At 40.9% G+C, this 17,910-nt stretch overlaps 1 protein-coding gene across 2 annotated transcripts in view; it reads right to left on the reverse strand.

Moving 5' to 3' along the window:
- ADAMTS6 (ADAM metallopeptidase with thrombospondin type 1 motif 6) overlaps positions 1–17,910 on the reverse strand; it is a 182,143-nt gene that overhangs the window by 97,761 nt on the left and 66,472 nt on the right. For both annotated transcript variants that reach the window (XM_072137189.1, XM_072137179.1), the window contains exon 8: positions 3,843–3,886. In XM_072137189.1, the coding sequence (XP_071993290.1) occupies positions 3,843–3,886 (44 nt within the window). The remainder of the gene's footprint in view (positions 1–3,842; positions 3,887–17,910) is intronic.

Consider the following 17,910-nt stretch of genomic DNA (forward strand, 5'->3'; position numbering starts at 1 on the left):
AGACCAAAAAAATTCTGGCTGGGATTACAATGATAAAATACACAGTTCCGACTTACATACAAACTCAACTTAAGAACAAACCTACAGACCCTATCTTGTATGTAACTGCTTGTATATGTACCAGGGTCCCCTAAACCATCACACGTCACCTCAATGGTTTTGCGTTCTACTATGTTATTGTCCCCTCCATAAAAACTATAATATCGATAAACACAAAATTTTGTAAACAGGAACACGCACCCAACAAATTGATTTTTGTTCAATCAAGTGAGTTGAGTTGATTTATCACGCCTTGTAGGCTACCTTTCAAAAATATTGACTTTTTGGAAATTTACCGTACTTTGTAATATTGTACCAGGAAAAAAGTGCAAAACAGACAAATGATGAATAGATAAGCAAAATTCTAAGGGAATCTGTCAACATAAATTGGCTTCATATGCCACTACCAGTATGTAGGAAAGTAGATGACCATTTTCCAAGTCTTAGTCGTTTCATGATCCAGCATGGTGGCAACATCCAGAAAATCAACTTGAAGTGAAATGTAAATAGGTTTGTCATGGAGGCAGAGAGGGACATCACTAGCTGGCACTCCTAAAGTCTGGTGGGTTATGTCAATCACAAGAAAGTGGTGTTTTGTGCTAAACTATCCACCTCCATGACTTTGAACATTTCCCAGAATCCCATTGTGCAGCATCAATGGCTTCAAGCCTCCACACACCTGCAAGGCAGAATTAATTGGCAAAGTCGATGTAAGTCGCTCCGGGGGCAAAAGCTACACCCCCCCCCCCCCGAATCACTACTGACCCGCCTCTACCCGCCCTGGCCTGTCTCAAGATCATTTGAGCTCTGCCCAAGTGCAGTAGCTTGCTGCCGGTGGTCCACTGGCAGACGAATGAGAGGTACATGCGAAAGTGTTAACATTTGCGTTTACAAAAGCAATGTAAACATGATGTTAACCCATGTGCTAACAACGTGTTTACATCTTGTTAACACTTTTTAGCGTATGTATTAGCATCACATTTACACTGCATTTTGTAAACACAAAACACAGTAATGTACACAGTAATGTAATTAGGCAAACCAACTCTACTCAGCTGTTGTACTGCGTTTCAAAATGCAATGAAAAAGCAACCAAAAAGCATCCTTTATTTATGCAGCAGCTGCATCCCTAAATTAGTGAAAAATGGGATGCAACTGCTGCCCAGGTGGGGAATTGCGCAGAAAGTAGATTGCCCATGGTAGATTTTCTTTAAGAGGGCTGCCTTACAAGTTTTTTTTGTCGGGTTTTCCGAATTTTTCCGATTTGCGCCGAATTGCCCCGGGTTTTTGGCGCATGCGATCGGATTGTGGCGCTTTGGCGTCAGCATGCATGCGACGGAAATCGGGGACGTGGCCTTCGGGAAACCCAACGGATTCGGAAAAATCGCGGTATTTAAAAAAAAAAAAAGTGTCGCTTGACACGCACTTACCTGCACCAAGAAATAGAAGGTGAACTCCAGCGGACCTGAGCGCAGCAGCGACACCTAGTGGATATCGGGGCACGGACCATAGTGCATCCTGGCCGGAACCGATTCAGTGTTGGAGAACCCGCTGCTGGATCGCGACTGGACCGGGTAAGTAAATCTGCCCCAATGTTTTCCTTTTTCCAAAACATATTTGCATATTTTCTGGAATTCCCTAATAGAGCATCGATGGCTATAAGACTCCACATGCCTGCAGAGACGGACTTAAATTGGCAAAGTCTCTGTAAGGAGAACTGTTGCTTCTTGACTCTATACAACCAATTTACATCTCACTTCAAACTTGATCTTTTGGATGATGCCACCATAGAAGAAGCAGGGACTGCAAGGTGTTAAGATGTTCACAGTTTCCCTTCAACAAAGATCATATACAAACTGTCGAAATCTGGAAATGAGGAGACAATGGTTTCCAGTTTTCTTCCAAAAATCAACCCACCCAGTCAACTCTTCCAATTTTATAACAGTCACACTGAAGGCCTGTCCTTCGACCAGTGTCATTGGCCATACATGGACAGGTCGGACCACTGTATCCACCAAAATGGACCAATATGTGTATAGTTGCATCAAAGGTGATTTACACAACAATTCTTTCCTTGTTGGTTTCGTAGCCACGAACGGCTCTTCTATCCGACTCGCATGGTCTATACATCCAAGTTGGTTTTACATAGTACTTTTTCATCCTCCCCTTCCGCAGAATAAGCAGTAATAACAGTAACCAGAACCATGGTAAAACAGAAGCTTCCAAGTTCTTCCGTGGTCCAACGGCCGGTCCCAAACTCTAGTCACCACAATGCCTATTTATGTCTGCACACACCATACATGACTATCTCTATTCAGTATGAGGAAAACTGACAATTAACAGCCTCGTAGGAAATCGATTTCTATGGATTTTCCAAGATATGAATACACTTCTTTCTCCGGATTTCCATGCTGATTTATACAATAAATAGTATAACTGTATTTTACAGGAATTTTTTTTTTTTTAAAGACTAAACATTACCATTTAGTGAGTCTTACTTCTTGGAAAAATACACACTTGGAAGAGAGCATACCCAAAGGAGAAGTGAACTCCTTCATCACAGAATAACTGAATGGACCACTACAGACTATATCCAATGCCATGATTGTTCTAGAGGCAGCAGAAGCTGGTGAGAGGTCAGTGTATGATCTGATTGGCATGTATTACGTTTCCTGTTGAAGGAACCTGTGATTTGTTACAGGCTGGCAGATGAACGCAAGATATTCCTGGGGTTTTGAGACTGGAAAGTCAGAATGTTGTAATGCCTGGCCAAGTGAGTTAACACTCGGCTGAATGAAAGCTCTTCTCATGTTAACCTGATTGTGGTATACCGTGCAGTGCCCGAAATGAAAATTGGAACCAACGCTCTGATTTAATCAATAGTAATAAGATAAACTTCTAATAACATGCTGACCCTGCAGGATACAAATGTCTGTACTTGTATCCGATAGGTCTTTTATGAAAAACAGAACCTGCGTATTGGTATCTACACGCCACGGTATTTGGAAGATTGAGAGGCTGTAATGCACATATTAATAACGCAACAAACTTCCTCTGTGTCCCCTTATACAACAATAAACTAGAATTGCAGTGTAAGAAAGAAGTGATCATACCCACTAGGGTTCAAGTACCCTAGGAGACCTAAAGTGTTCCAAATTTTTTTTTTAAGTTAAAATATAAAATAAAAACCTGAAAGATGAAATTACCACTTTTTCACATTTTTTGGGGGGGGGGAATTTCACCACATTTTTTCCCGCTTTTCAGTACATGGTATGGATTATTAAATACTGTTCCTAGAAAAGTACAATGTGTTACTGTAAACCCTAGGACCCAATTATTTCTGGACAGGAGTAACTTTGGTCCACCAAAAAAATTATTTTGAGGGTCCATCTTCCATCTAAGGAGAACAAATATACGGTCAAATTGTAATCATTGTACACACATATCGGTAACCGGGTCCGTTGGATCATTTATGACCCCAAGGCTTACACTGGATGCAGAATTTAGAAAGCAGCAAAACCCTGATCCTTTTATATTACCATAAACAGACTCAGCCGCGACATGTTAAAATGTTACTGAAATCATTAAAGAAAACATAAACTAAGCTAATGGCATAATAAATCACAAAAATGCATTTTTCATACATAACAGTTACAATTTTCTATAACCAAATTGAGTTATATTTATAACAACCATAAAGGGAGAATTACAGGTTGGCTTTAATGTCTGGGTAAAAGTAGAATGGGCCAAATGTCAACATGAAAAAAAGGTTTTTAAAAGTTCTTATATATTCAGATACATACCCAAAGTGCCACATGGCTTGTTTTTGTAAGTGCAGATATCATACCTGTAGATACACAAAAGCAAGGGGAAAAAATTGATCAGATTTTTAGTGATCATATAAAAAATTGCATACAATTTCAAGCAGAATTCTAAACCTTGGCCAGACACAGTCAATCTATCACTCCTATGCCTGCTAAGCTAGTCCCACAAGCGCAGATGACTTATTCAAGATACCTTAAAAGAAATCGACCAGTCAAAATACCCCCCAAAAAAACACCTCTGTTTCATCTTGATCCCGGCGCTTTTCGTCGCTAGTCTTGACATACCAGGATCACCTAGAAAAGAAACCTATAGTTAACAGCACGGAGCGCAGGAACAAGATGTCCAGCGCTCCGGGGCTCCGCTAATTATGCACGTCATGTCACCTCCCTCTACCTTGCTGGCAAAGGGAGGTGACCTCTCAAATGACATCACATCACTCTCCCTTCTTCCCAGCGTTCTGTGCTGCTAATTATAAGTTTCTTTTCTACTTGATCCCGGTGTCAACACTTGCAACGGACAGTTTCGAGATCAAGATGAAGAGGAGCAGAGGTGAGTATTTGTAGGGTTTTTTTGACTGGTTGATTTCCTTTAAAGAGGACATGCCAGATTGATTTGGGACCTGTGGTTTATGGTCCCAAGGGTGGCTTAAGTCAGGAAAAACAAACAAACATTAATACCGCATTGATTGGGTAACCCTGGACATCTATTCTCATATTCCATGGGGAACCCACCTCTGATATCCCCACCAACCAGCAAGTTATCCAGTGGATGGGGACAACATGTTATTACAAAAATACCCATGTAATGATCCAAATGATCACAAGAAGGTTAATATTAAGTTTGTTTTTACACATGGAGGAGCCATTAAATTTTTGAGAAATTCAACCATCCTAAACACAGGTCATCATGTAACCTCCAGAAAACCATTTTCTACAGCAAAACTTTGATTTTTTTTTTTTGACAACTCCTTTAAGTCTGCCTTGGGTGAGGAGCTCCAGAAATTTCCACAGCAGGACAAAAGACCGGCTTCTTTTCAAGCAGGGGGTTATCTCCATGAGACTAGACTAGTTTTCATAAAAGTAGGAGTATAAAGTTTCCCACTTGGCCGTCCAAGACCAAACTTGAAATGGTCTAGCAAACTTTTATCTGTGCCTCAATGCACAGCGAATAAACATCACCTAAAATGCAGCTGTTTAAGGGGTGTTCATTGACTGCTAGGGTAAATCATAGAAGTATATAAGTCACCCTTGCCTATATGTCAGTATAGGTGAAAGACTGTATACATGATTTATAGCGCTGGAGAAGAACACACGATCCATTACAATTAATCTAGAAAACAGATTTAGGAATGATTTACATTTGTCACATACAAGCAGCTCCAAAAATGATCTTAAAGGGCAGTGACCTAACTGTGCGAAAGCTGGAAGAAATCTTTGCCAAACTGCCCTAAACGCTGGTACACTATAACAGACTTGGAAGGAACTCGCATTATTTTGTTAGCGTGTAGCATATTTGGTCGCAGTTGTGTACTACAGTTCCAATGGTCAAACCACAAATCAGTTTAATTATGTGCCAGCGACTGGAGTGTCGGCGTTTTCAGCAAGCCGGTGTAAACCGCAGGCTACAAAATGCTTACAGTGTTTGGCCCCGTGCCATCTGGACATAGGCCAGTAGGAAAAAAAACACAAAGACTAAGCTGGATCTTTGTGATGACCTGCTGCTTAAAAAGAGAAAGAATCATTCTTTCTGGTTAACTATTACAACCTTTCAGCGCAGTATTTATGGGGCCAAAACTCGAAGCAGATTCATTTCTCCATATATTATTAGAGATGTTTTCCTTATACAGAGCTCCAATTCCATTGTACTGATATTGAGTTAAATGGGTTTTTAAATTCACTGAAAAAACCCCAGGAGGACTAAGGACATTAAAAAAAAAAAGTAAAAAAAATACTCATCCTGCTTTGGCGCCCCATACCACCTTTGGCACCTGCCAGTGTAGGCAATCATATGACCACTGAAGTGGTGACTGAGGGCCAAATCACAAAAAAAGGTATCCATAACAGTTTAAAACAGGCCCCCTCAGGTCCCATTAAAGTGGTAAGAACACTGGTTCCTAATCTCACCGCTACAGTAAACGGACAGGTGGATGCACATGCACAAACTTCTCCAGTCACTTGTAATTCCAATGGAAGTGAATAGAGAGAACTGTGCAAGCATGGCCACCTCTCGGCTTCCTGTATCCACGGCACTCTAGATGACCAAGACCCTGTACACATGAACGTATGCAGGGGCGTGAGCTAGCCACAAAAAGGGCAGCTAACAGCGACGCCGATGGGCACTGCCATCTTGGATGGCCGATTGGCGCCACGTATTATCATTGGAGGTCACGAATCGGTTGCCATCTCAGAGACTCATAGGCCTGCTAAAGATACTGATCTCCGAAAGAAGGCTATTAGAGATCAGCAGTTAAATGACTACATACTGCAATACAATATGAGCAATCAGATTCTGCAGTGCAGTTATGGCAAACCTATCAGAGACAGAGTGCCGAAACCACTTATTTATTGCAAAGTGCCAACACAACATTTTAAGAAGCACATTATTGCTACCTGCTGTGTCACAAATTCCAATCGTATCTGCCTCATGAGAACACCAATATAGTTGAAAGGAGAAGGGCAAATTTGGATAGCACCAATCCCCATGGCTGTGGTTTACATGGCATGTGTGTGACCCAAATGCCCGAGCCACAAAACTCACAACAGCTACTATTCCTCCCTCGGGCAGTTTTTCTATCATCATCAGCACTTGACCAGACTTCACGTGCCGATTACACACAGAGTGGACAATGGACCACGAGTCCGTTGTTTGCGGCTCGAGAATGTTCCGGTTCATGTCGGCTTATGGCTCCTGTGTGTTTTTGTGATTGACTTCACTACTAGAATTCAAGGTCTTCCAGTGTTTCTATAGCATGAAATTTTTTTACTGTATGATTATGAATAGTCTGTATCTTCTACAGCCTCTTATATAAGGTCCCTGGGATTAAGTACAAACCCCCTCCTTTAAAAGAAAAAAAGCTTCAAATATTTAATAAATTGTTAGCGAGAATGTGGCAGCGATTATACACATTACAACCTTCAATTTTAACATGGTTGTATGTTTTACATGGAACACAATCCATACAACAAGAAAGGAAACAAACAATTTCAGTCTGTCTAGAACGCCTCGTCTACTCAAGGGTACAGAAAGTGGTGTGCCACAACAACGCTCCTACACCCCAACAAAAATACTCATCCTACCCTATGTGCCTGGCGTATATATGAAACTCTAAACCAAAAAGGATAGACTCCAGCCAAGCAAAGGAAATGTATAATATAATGTATGTTCTAATGAAAATACCCTTTTCTATTCTTAGCTTTGTCTCAATGTAAAGGCGGCCACAAATATCCCAACGTCTGGACCATGACTAAGCTTTTGTAACAGCGGTTTCTCGGCTGTGGCTCTTGAAATGGATTGGTTTCTTTGAAGAATTTTTTTGAGAAACTGAATTTATAAATATTAATTTTTTTTTGGTATTCTTGATAATGATAAACTCTCGTTCCAGTTAAATACTAATGCTCTATGTATGGACAGCAATGATACATTACTGGGATTGTGGCCAGTATCCAGCTCTCATTCACAATTCTAGGAGATGTCTAAAGTAAATGGGATTATCCATAGGTATAGTACACACTAATGATACCCTATGTTATCCTATGGAGGGTCCACCAAGTTTTAGTCAGGTGCTACACCACATCAAAATAGTTTTTCTCTCCAAAGTTACAGGCATAAAGCTAGTTTTAAAACAATTAAAATACTAGATTCTGTTCACCCATCCTTAATATTCCATATATTTTTTAAATCTACCTCAAAAACTTAAAGGGAACCTACCATGTGGAATCTACCATCAGAAGTAGATGTGATGGTAGATTCCTCCTGCTGCCTTTGCCTTAATCTGCAATTTAATAATCCTGGAATCTAACCTAACTAGTTAAATACTTTATTTTAGTAATATGTAAATTAACTGCTGAGGCTACTCAGGCATTGAGTAACCTGGCCGGGCACTAGGAGCTAAAGCTAGGATTATTATTATTATTATTATTAAATAATAAAGTATATCATACGTTAGGTTAAATTCTAGGATTATTAAATTACAGATTAGGGTAGAGGCAGGAGGAATCTACCATCAGCTGTAGTTCTGATAGTAGAATCCTCATGGTAGGTTTCCTTTAAACTTAGAATAACAAAAGCGGGAATAAGTGGCTATCCATGAAAAGTGTACTTAACTCTTTTCAGCTTCCTGGGTTGCCCTGGTACTTCTGCTCCTCAACAATTGAGCATGGTCGGAAGTGCTGGGGTTCGGCCCATCAGTGGTCACCTCAGCCCATCAGTGGTCACCACAGCACTTACACCAGGTAGAGGTGCTAAAGATTGTTCATACCAGAGCAACATGGGAGCCAGAATACCTGGAAAATCCAATGTAATGTTTTAATAAATCACAGGGATTAATAAAAATACTTCTACATATAACAAACTTGTATGTTCATTATAAACCCTTAATTATAAGGAAAACCAAAAATATCAAAGATCTCCTTTGGATAACTCTGCATATTTCTGTGAACATTCAGCATCATTTTTAAAAGTGAAGTCGATTACCATCTTGGACGGAACAAAATCATATGTCAGACATAAGGCAATATTATTCAATGGCCCCAAAGGAGTACTGCTGATGGGCTTAGAAAAATATTATTTTATTTTTCTCTTGCGAGCATGCAGAGAATGAACTTGTTTGTTGAGTATATTAAGTTATAGTAGAGAAGCCCAATTTATTCTGTTATTCCACTAATTTCTCTATAGGCTAAAAGTCTAACAACAATTCCTCACAGTTACCGGTTATCCGCGAGGGTGGTTTTCTTAGGGGCACTTCACAGATGAGTGACTGAAGGGTTAAATTGAAGTCGGCATTCTGACTAAGAGTCCTGTAGGATGACCATGAGTGAAAAAAGGTCTATTTCATGGAAAATATATATCTAATTCTAGAAAGTGCACAGATAGGTAATGGCATTATTTGACTGGCATCATAATGCTTTGTCCATTTTCTGTTATCGGTTCATTGATAATCCAGTTGTGATAAACCATACAGTTCTCTAATAGGCCAAAGAAAGTGACACATTTCTTAGATTACTCAGCACAAAATGACTTTGCAACTGAATGGGCAAGACGGTGTTAAGGAGTTGTCGTGGACGATCAACTGATTGCCCCGATATATATCTTTTTGGACACCAATGCCAAGCACCCTGAGTGAAGGTGTAACAATAGCTTTAGGGAATATGTGGTACTATATAATATACATAAAGAATACCGGTAATAGTGTAAGTGAGCCAAAACAAAAATGTTTTAGGATAGTGTGTTAGCAGCTTAGCCCCTAGCAAACATCTCGATTTCTTTCTACGGGCTCATGCTCATGACCATCGTCTCCATGGCCCAATGAATGAGCCGACTGGCTGGGCACAAAAGATTGAGCAGTTTGTTTTCCTGCTGGGGAAGTCTTTGTTCTATTGTCTTTGTGGCGTGAGAGGTGCTCACCCACCAATTACAGGCAGGCAGTAAACAAAGGAGCATGGCAAACAAGGCAGTCAGGAGGCGGGGTTGTCTGACTGTTTGGTCGGGCTCCACATCTCCTTCACAGCATCTTAGGAAAGAAGGAAAGTACTTATTTTGAACATGCTGCAACATTAAAAATATATAAAAAAAGACCTCCTGTAGATTTAAAAATGAAGGTACTGTTTGTGGGATTGGGGGGGGGGTTTATGTGGTGACAGGTTCCATTTAATAAGGTGTCAAACTAGTGGGGTTAGAAGATCCCAAGTACAAAACACGTAATAAAGCATTATAGATACCAGAAGAACAATGTGTGGAGATCTGCCAGGGAAATACACATTTGACTAGGAAGAGTTAAAAAAAAAGTGCAAATTCCACATCAGGTTTCAGAAGATAAATATCCATGTTGACTGTTCGACTATTCTACTCGAAAGCTTATCCCATCCCATTCACCTCAACATGCCAAAATATATTTTATGGTATAGTACCACCTAATAAAGATCCGCTCGGTTCTGGCACGGCGCAATAATATTCTAATTGTACGCGTTATATTTGAGCTTCCAAAAAACCCTATGGCGGTGACCTAATTCCGCAGGAATTAATATAATGTATAGTAGCAGAACTTTGGCCCACGGCGAATGCAGACAAAGGGCTTCTGTCTGAGTTCTGTTAAAGGGCTCCGCTAACGACTAATGTCACGCTGATACGGAAAACCCAATATGCAGAAAACTATATGAGTCACGTTGCCACAATAAAGTCCGTCTTCTGATGAAATTCTGTGGAAAGTGTGCTAATGTGAAGTTTAACAGCTCCACATTAACTCCTTTCTATAAACACTCTCTAAACGCCGAGAGGCTATTGTTTTCTGAACGCTCATAAAGAAAAAGAGGGAAAAAAATGTAAAAACATTTAATGACCTCTACCCAAAAGAATCTCATCTGACCTTTCTGTTCTCTCAAATATTCAACCCCACCACTGAGGGTAAGGAGGGCGCAGTAATGAACTCACGCAGGAAAGAGGTAGGAGTAGCGTTGACCTTTCGCTTGTGTTAACACATTCTTAATCTATTGAAAGTGCGGTATTGAAGCTCCGCAGGGAACCATGACGGAGGCTTCTCCAAGAAATTAGTCATATCTTATACATCCTATGCATGTGTGATTAGTGGTCATCTGCCTGAGTAATGTGATCTATCCTCTGGCTGAGCTTACCAGTCATATGATAGATTATGTAGTCATAAAAAACCAAACACTGTGGTGTAACCCATATACATGGTACAGAAAGAAATATCATGACCAGGCAAAAATCGAAGCACTTTTATTGGAAGGGAAATTAAACTATTCGAACGCTTTACTGTGTATTTTTTAGCCAGTTGACTACAGAAGTATGGAATCTTACAGGTACAACCATGAAAGATGGCAGTAAGGATATGTGTCCGACTGATGGGACCCCCAGCAATTATTTAAATTAACCTGCAGAAATCCGGAGAATGGTGGACCTGTTCTCGCTAATAGGTGCAGTGGTAGGCCGAGTGTCCCGTTTGCCCCTCCGTGCTTGCTGCAGTCTCCCTTACCCCTCCGGGTTCCAGCAGTGTCTCCCGCGGCTCTATAAAATTTAAAGGGCCGGTGCGCCATTAACTGGTGCTCGCCAGCCGCTGACGTGTTAAATAGCCAGCCTCTTTCTATGAGCCGTGCCAGATCTTCATGCCTTGTGCCTTAGAGAAAGCTTTTTCCTATGTCCACTGCATTTATAGTAATTTCCCGTTGTGACCTCGATTCCATTCCTGACTTCGCTCCTGTGCTGCCTGTCCGGACCTTCTACCATGTCCACGACTCTGTAACTCACCTTGGTTGCCACCGTGGGCAAAGTCGTGCCTGTGAAGCGACCTGGTGGTACCACACGGACGATGACGTAAGCTGACACCTGGGAGCGAAGTCTTAGTGCCACCTGGTTTTCACCAGAGCCTGCAGCAAAACAGGTTGGACTTGCTGCGTGCTCTGGTGAAAACCGGGTGCCACTTAGACTTCGCTCCCAGGTGTCGGCTTACGTCATCGTCCGTGGTGGTACAGTGGGTCCACTACCCCTGAATCCTGACACTGAGCATGTGTCCTGTGTTATGTGTACTGCGTTTTAAAGCAGTTTACTTACATTTTTCCGTATTGGGTTATATTATACACCTTTTTTTTTACTGATCTGACGTCATTTAAAACAAAATTCTGCATCAAATCTGCTTCATGGTGCAGATTTGTTGCGAATTTGATACCGATTTTCACTCCTCACATAGACCACAATGTAAAAAATGCATTCAAAAAATCTGCAAGGACGCACAAGAGAAGTGACATGACCGTTCTAGTTTCCACATTGAGCAACAATTTCCCCACGGAAAAAAGCATCACCTGCATTACTTTTTCCATATCGCTTTCCCTTTAATGCTAGAGTATTACACTACGGATTTTCCGCAGCGAAATTCGCACATATTCTGCAAAGTGTGAAGAATTCCTAATACTGAAAAATAGCCTGACTGTATCTAATCTGTATACTGTGCACCAGTGATCCCCAATGGCCAGAAGACAGTCCAAAACCGGGCTGTGAAAAACTCCCAGGCCACAATTAGTGGAAAAAAATTTGCCACCTCCCCACCTTCCTCCATAACAGTTTTTGTCACGTCTGTTTGTGGCTCTGAAGCCGACATGCGTGATGATGTCACACCTATCGGCTGCAGCAGAGTAGAGAAGAGGACTGCTGCGGAGTAATGTGCAAAGGGGTTTCTAATGGGTTTTTTTCAAAGCAAAAGATGGCTTAGAACCAAAAAATGGCTATAGAAAATAGGGGCATTGTAGATTGATGATCTACTGGAAGGGGGAAATAAATCTGGAGGCAACTGGGGACAAAGGGGCATGTCAGAGTTAGGGACAAAGTAAGGCGAGACTCAGGAACTAGAAATTTTGATACAGCTCCTCTTCCACCAGTCTCTGTAAAAAATTTTCTTACCTGCAGACGATTCCCGTTTCAAAAACCGTTAGGGAGCACTGTTGTATGGTAAGGTGTTCCCCTCCCTGCACAATGACTTCTGCACAGGTCAGAGAACATCCCTAGGAGACTGTCCCATAGAAATCAACAAAAATTCACTATTACAGTGAAAAGAACTTTTCTAAGTACAGACAGTAGAATAAAAAAAGAATAGAAAATCATATACAAAAGTAACTTGCAGCAGCACAGTGAAAAAGGGATCCATCCCAATATGGGTGCACACCTCAACAGACCTAGCCAAAGCTCAATGCAAATAATCCAACTATACTCTCCGAGTGCAGCAGTGCAATCCTGGATAGATATATATACCTGTTATCGTACACATGGGATTGGCTCTAATCCTTTGATTTTAATACTTTTTTTATGACTCAATAAAAGAACACTTTATCACCAAGATCAATTGTGACCAGTATCTGATTGGTGGGATACCAACACCCAATACCATGTGGCAGCTTGATTAAGGGGCAGACCACCTCAGTTGCTAGAATCATTTGCATATATAGTTATGGGCCAGACCAGTGATTCATATTCCAGGTACGCAAATGACTTTGAAGATCTATTTTAACAACTACTGTATATGAACACATTAAAGCAGTGCATAAACTCATTATAGACGTGGTATGTACCTCTAGGGATACATATACCACACAGACATTGTTGTACAGAGGATATACATATGATCATTGAGAGACAAACCCCCCTGCAATTTTCAGAATAGGGGACCGTAAGTCCCCTGACCTTCCCCATATCAGTATACTATTCCCGATTGACTTCTTGGGGTTTACGAGGCGTGGAGGTCTGAACTGCAAGGTCAGGTCATGGATTAGAGATGAGCAGGACCTGTTCTGCTGATCTCTAATGGTAGCGAAGATCACATCACTCTAATCATACATTTATTAGAGCCCCTTAAACAATAGTAAATGATCCCTTCCACCCATTCTACAACATTTAAAAGACCTCATCCCAATCAGACCACATTAACTCTAGCACAATCAAAGTAAGCGCCAATAACACAATTCGGCACAAGTAGATACACAGCTCTCCTAGTCGTATAATCACTCTACAAATCCCTTCAACCACTTCACTCCGTCTCATTGATTACATTAAGAATGTCCCTTTATTCAAATAATAGGAATACTAAAAATGTCTTGTTAAACTGTTAACATTCTTCATTTCCCAACAAAGTACAAAATGTTGTAATCTTAAGGAAAAAAAAATACCCCAGGGCAACCGGCCAAAAGCGCTAGTGACTTAGTAGCTTTTTTGGCAAGACGCAGCACACGTTCAGTTCTTAAAACATTTACATCTGCCAAAACATGAATGAATAAACAAATTTAAGCGTGCTGGCAACGGGGGCAAAACGCAAATGATACTTCGAGAGACAGACTGCAATTCGAAAACATTCCAAACCTACATACCAGGTTTTCCTTATTTAACGCTTAATAAACAATTGATAATTAGGGTTGGTCGTGACATAATGTTAGGAGTGCCAACATTACAGATTAGGCATGGAACATGTCTATTTTAGTAAATCCCTGCATCCTCCATGCAATAAGGGTGCTTGAGCATCTTCTCATTACATCTAGAGAATTAATCATGGTATAACTGACTCACAGTAATAGGGACAGTTACCCACAGTTATGGATAGGTTCTCATCTCCGTCGAGGTTTCAACCATCTCCACCACTTTGTAACCCTTAGTAGGCTCTTCTTCACAAATTCTGGGGGAGTTGGAAGTTCTTCTCTATCCCCAGGGTGTCAGCTTTATCCAGGACCAATCACTTGATTGTAAAAAGCCTAATTAACATCCTGGGTACCAAACCTAGAAGGACTAATTTCTTGGGAATGGTGGCAGCAAGAGAACAAATCTCTGGAATTAATAGAGCTACGCCAATTCCAAATTCAAAAATGGTGTAGGTGGTGAAAGGAACTCTTTAAAGGGGTAGTCCACTTAACTTCATGTTTTCTTGACATATTAAGGCCCCTAGTTCAGAATTGTCTTTAACATCATCAACAGCGATTCCTGTCCATAAAATGGTAGCAGATGGAGAGTCATGTCATTCTAACCTTCCATGACCAATTTGTACCTTTCAGAACCTTATGACAGTATTCATGAATACAATCTTAAGGTCCTGGAAGGCAAATATGTCATGGACAGTAAGGATGACATGACCTTCCACCTGCTGCCATAACTTATATTAGGCAAAAAGCATTTATCAGGGGTTTTACTTTACATTTCAAGAAAGCAGAGCAGAACCTTTTATAGATATCTATAAATAATGGGGCTCATTTACTTACCTGGTGCAGTCGCGATCCAGAGGCGCGTTCTCCGACGAGGATTCGGTTGTTCTGCCGGCATTCACTAAGATTGTGCGCCCGATTTCCTGCAGGTGTCGCTTCTGTGCCGAGGTCCGCTGGAGTACACCTGCTTCTTCCCGGTGCATGTGAGTGCTTGACCTTGCGACACAAATCGCTTTTTAAATTCCACTTTTTTTCCGAATCCGTCGGGTTGTCCAACGGTGACGCCCCCATCCCCCCCCCATTTCTGTCGCGGGAAAGCCGTCGGCGAAATCCAATCGCGTGCACCAAAATCCCGGAAAAATCTGGGAAACCCGACGGAAATGCGCGATGCGGACCCTTAGAAAATGAGCCCCAATGTCCTGCTCCCCACACATTACAAAAACTTGAAGTAAAAGGGCCAAGGGAGCAAGATAATAAGTGGGAAAATTTTGCGAGGATTCCTCGTTTTTGTTCATTACAAAGTACCACCACTTGCACTCTAACTTTTTCTTTTTTTGGTGCCTATGGGTTTTTATTTGATGGATTACATTGTACTTTAGTGACAAGCTGAGTAAATAATAGAAGAGGGAAGAAACACCACTCATCTTCCCACTTGCCTGAAGACTTATCCTGTTCCTCCCCTCCTCGTTATCTTTCTCTTATTTTGCATACTCTGCAGTCTGATCTTCAGACGCTTCTCATCTTTTTAGTCTGGAATGTTGGGTCTTTTGAAAAAGACATAATTTGAATTCCATACAAATATCTCAAGATGTACGGGGTCAATGTTCTGTCCGACACAAACCCTGGCCTAGTAAACTTACTTAATCATATAACAGCTGTTGTAAATCCCTGGATTCAGATGTATAGGACCAGCCAACTACAGCTTGTTAAAGGGGTACAACCCCAATATCAGTATATAATAAGGACTATTAACTAGATATCTTTACAGTCAAAATTATATATATACATATATGTAGAGAGAGCAATGTTCAAAACAGTTCCAGCCTTCTCTGTTGGCTTTGTCTGGTATCTAAGACAATTGTTTCTGAAGCAGCCTCTAATCCTGACTAATCTTAAGCAAAACATGACTCTTCTCTGCTAATTTTCACATGACATGGAGGATTATTTATAGGTAAAAAGGCGATATTTCACATAAAAGAGGGAATACAGGTGCTCACTGACTTAACAACACCCGACTTACAGACGACCCCTAGTTACAAACGGACCTCTGGATGTTAGTAATTTATTGTACTTTGGTCCGAGGATACAATAACAGTTATCAAAGATGTCTGTAATGAAGCTTTATTGTTCATCCTGGTTCTTATGACAACCCAACATTTTTAAAATCCAATTGTTACAGAGACCAAAAAAATAGTGTCTGGGGTTACAATTATAAAATATACAGTTCCGATTTACATACAAATTCAACTTAAGAACAAACTTACAGAACCCATCTTGTACATAACCCGGGGACTGCCTGTAGTCCTTTAAAGTAATAATGAAAAATCTCATGTAAACTATTTCCAAATAACAAAATGTGAGTAGATGGAACTTCAGCTTTATCTTCATATATACGTCTCATTGTTGTATCACCCTAAAAAGAATAATGCACCTCAATGCAAGACACACAAGCTAACAACCAAGTAGAAACAGAAAGGGAATGAAGACATAACAAATCCTTTAAAGGCAGCGTGCATTGTAAAACGTGTCATTCTGGTTTATTTATCTTATAACCCAATGAATTGCTGAATTATAAGTCAAACAAATTGAGTCAATGGAGTTTATCCAAAAGCGAACTGGACAGAGAATCAGAAAACTTTTCGTAACAAAGACCATTTGTTACTTTATAGAAAATCGACTGTAAAGGAGGCCATTTGTAAGACAATTTGAGGGAGATTTATCAGGAGTGTCTGAGAGCAGAGCTGTTCTAGTTGCAACCAATCAGAGTTCAGCTTTCATTTTCCCACAGCTATTTAGGAAATTAAACCTGAGCTCTGATTGGTTCCCATGGGCAACTAGAACAGTTCTGTTCTCACACACATCGGATAAATCTCTCCTGTAGAAGGGGTTTCTATAAATTAGACATTTACCATATCAATTGGACACATTATAGGAGTCTAAATGGTGGAGGTCACTCTAAAACAGTGAATAGGCCAGCTACATAGTGGAAAATAGTGGGTCAGCTTTATGGTGACAAAAAAAAGTATATTATTTGAAGAAGTTTTCCTACAATGGACATTTATCCAATTATGTTATGTGTGGAGATGCTGAGCGATGACCATGGGAACCCTGATGGTAACTGAAATTTGGTTGTTTGCTTGCACAGGGTGGACCTGGAAGTCCCACAGAAATTACTGGGATGGTAACTGAGCATAGACATCCCGCTCCATATAGATAAAGGCTCTCGTGGTGTCTGGTTCTGGTGATCACTGTGGGTCCTGTGGTTTTAGCCACAGAAAATCCGACACTTTTTTCCTATTATAAATGAGAACTTTTTCGATTCAAGTTTCTCACTTCACATAAGGGCAAAAACCATATTTTCGTCTGGTTTTGCAATTTTTGTTCAGATTTGCCGTGAATTGCCCCGATCGGATTGTGGCGCATCGGTGCCGGCTTGCATGCGACACAAATTGTGGGGTGTGGACGTGGGACAACCTGACTCATTCGGACAAACCACGGAATTTAAAAAGCTAATTGTGTCGCAAGATCAGCGGGAAGACCTCAGTGGGGGAAGTGACACATGCAGGAAATTGGACGCACAATCTTTAGTGTAAACGCGACAGCTCCGAATCCTCGTCGGACATTCCGAATCGGCGCCGTCAACGGGACAGGTAAGTAAATGTGCCCCATAGTGTTTTGTTGTAATTTTTAAAGCCATCATCAGCATGTTCCAAAAAACAAATGTCGAAGTCTGGCTGTTTTTAGTATTTTAGACATCATCCCATTCAGGATTACAATACACACAGCTCACCGTTTCCCCCCTTACACAATGACCTCTACCCAGTTCCCAGAGACTCAAACACACCAATGAGTCACCTCCAGACATCAGTTTCCTATGTCCAATGTGTCTGCTGTAGAGTAAACTTTTGAACTGCTTGAGGTC

This window comes from Engystomops pustulosus, chromosome 1 (assembly GCF_040894005.1).
Source record: "Engystomops pustulosus chromosome 1, aEngPut4.maternal, whole genome shotgun sequence".
Classification (NCBI taxonomy): Eukaryota; Metazoa; Chordata; class Amphibia; order Anura; family Leptodactylidae; genus Engystomops; species Engystomops pustulosus.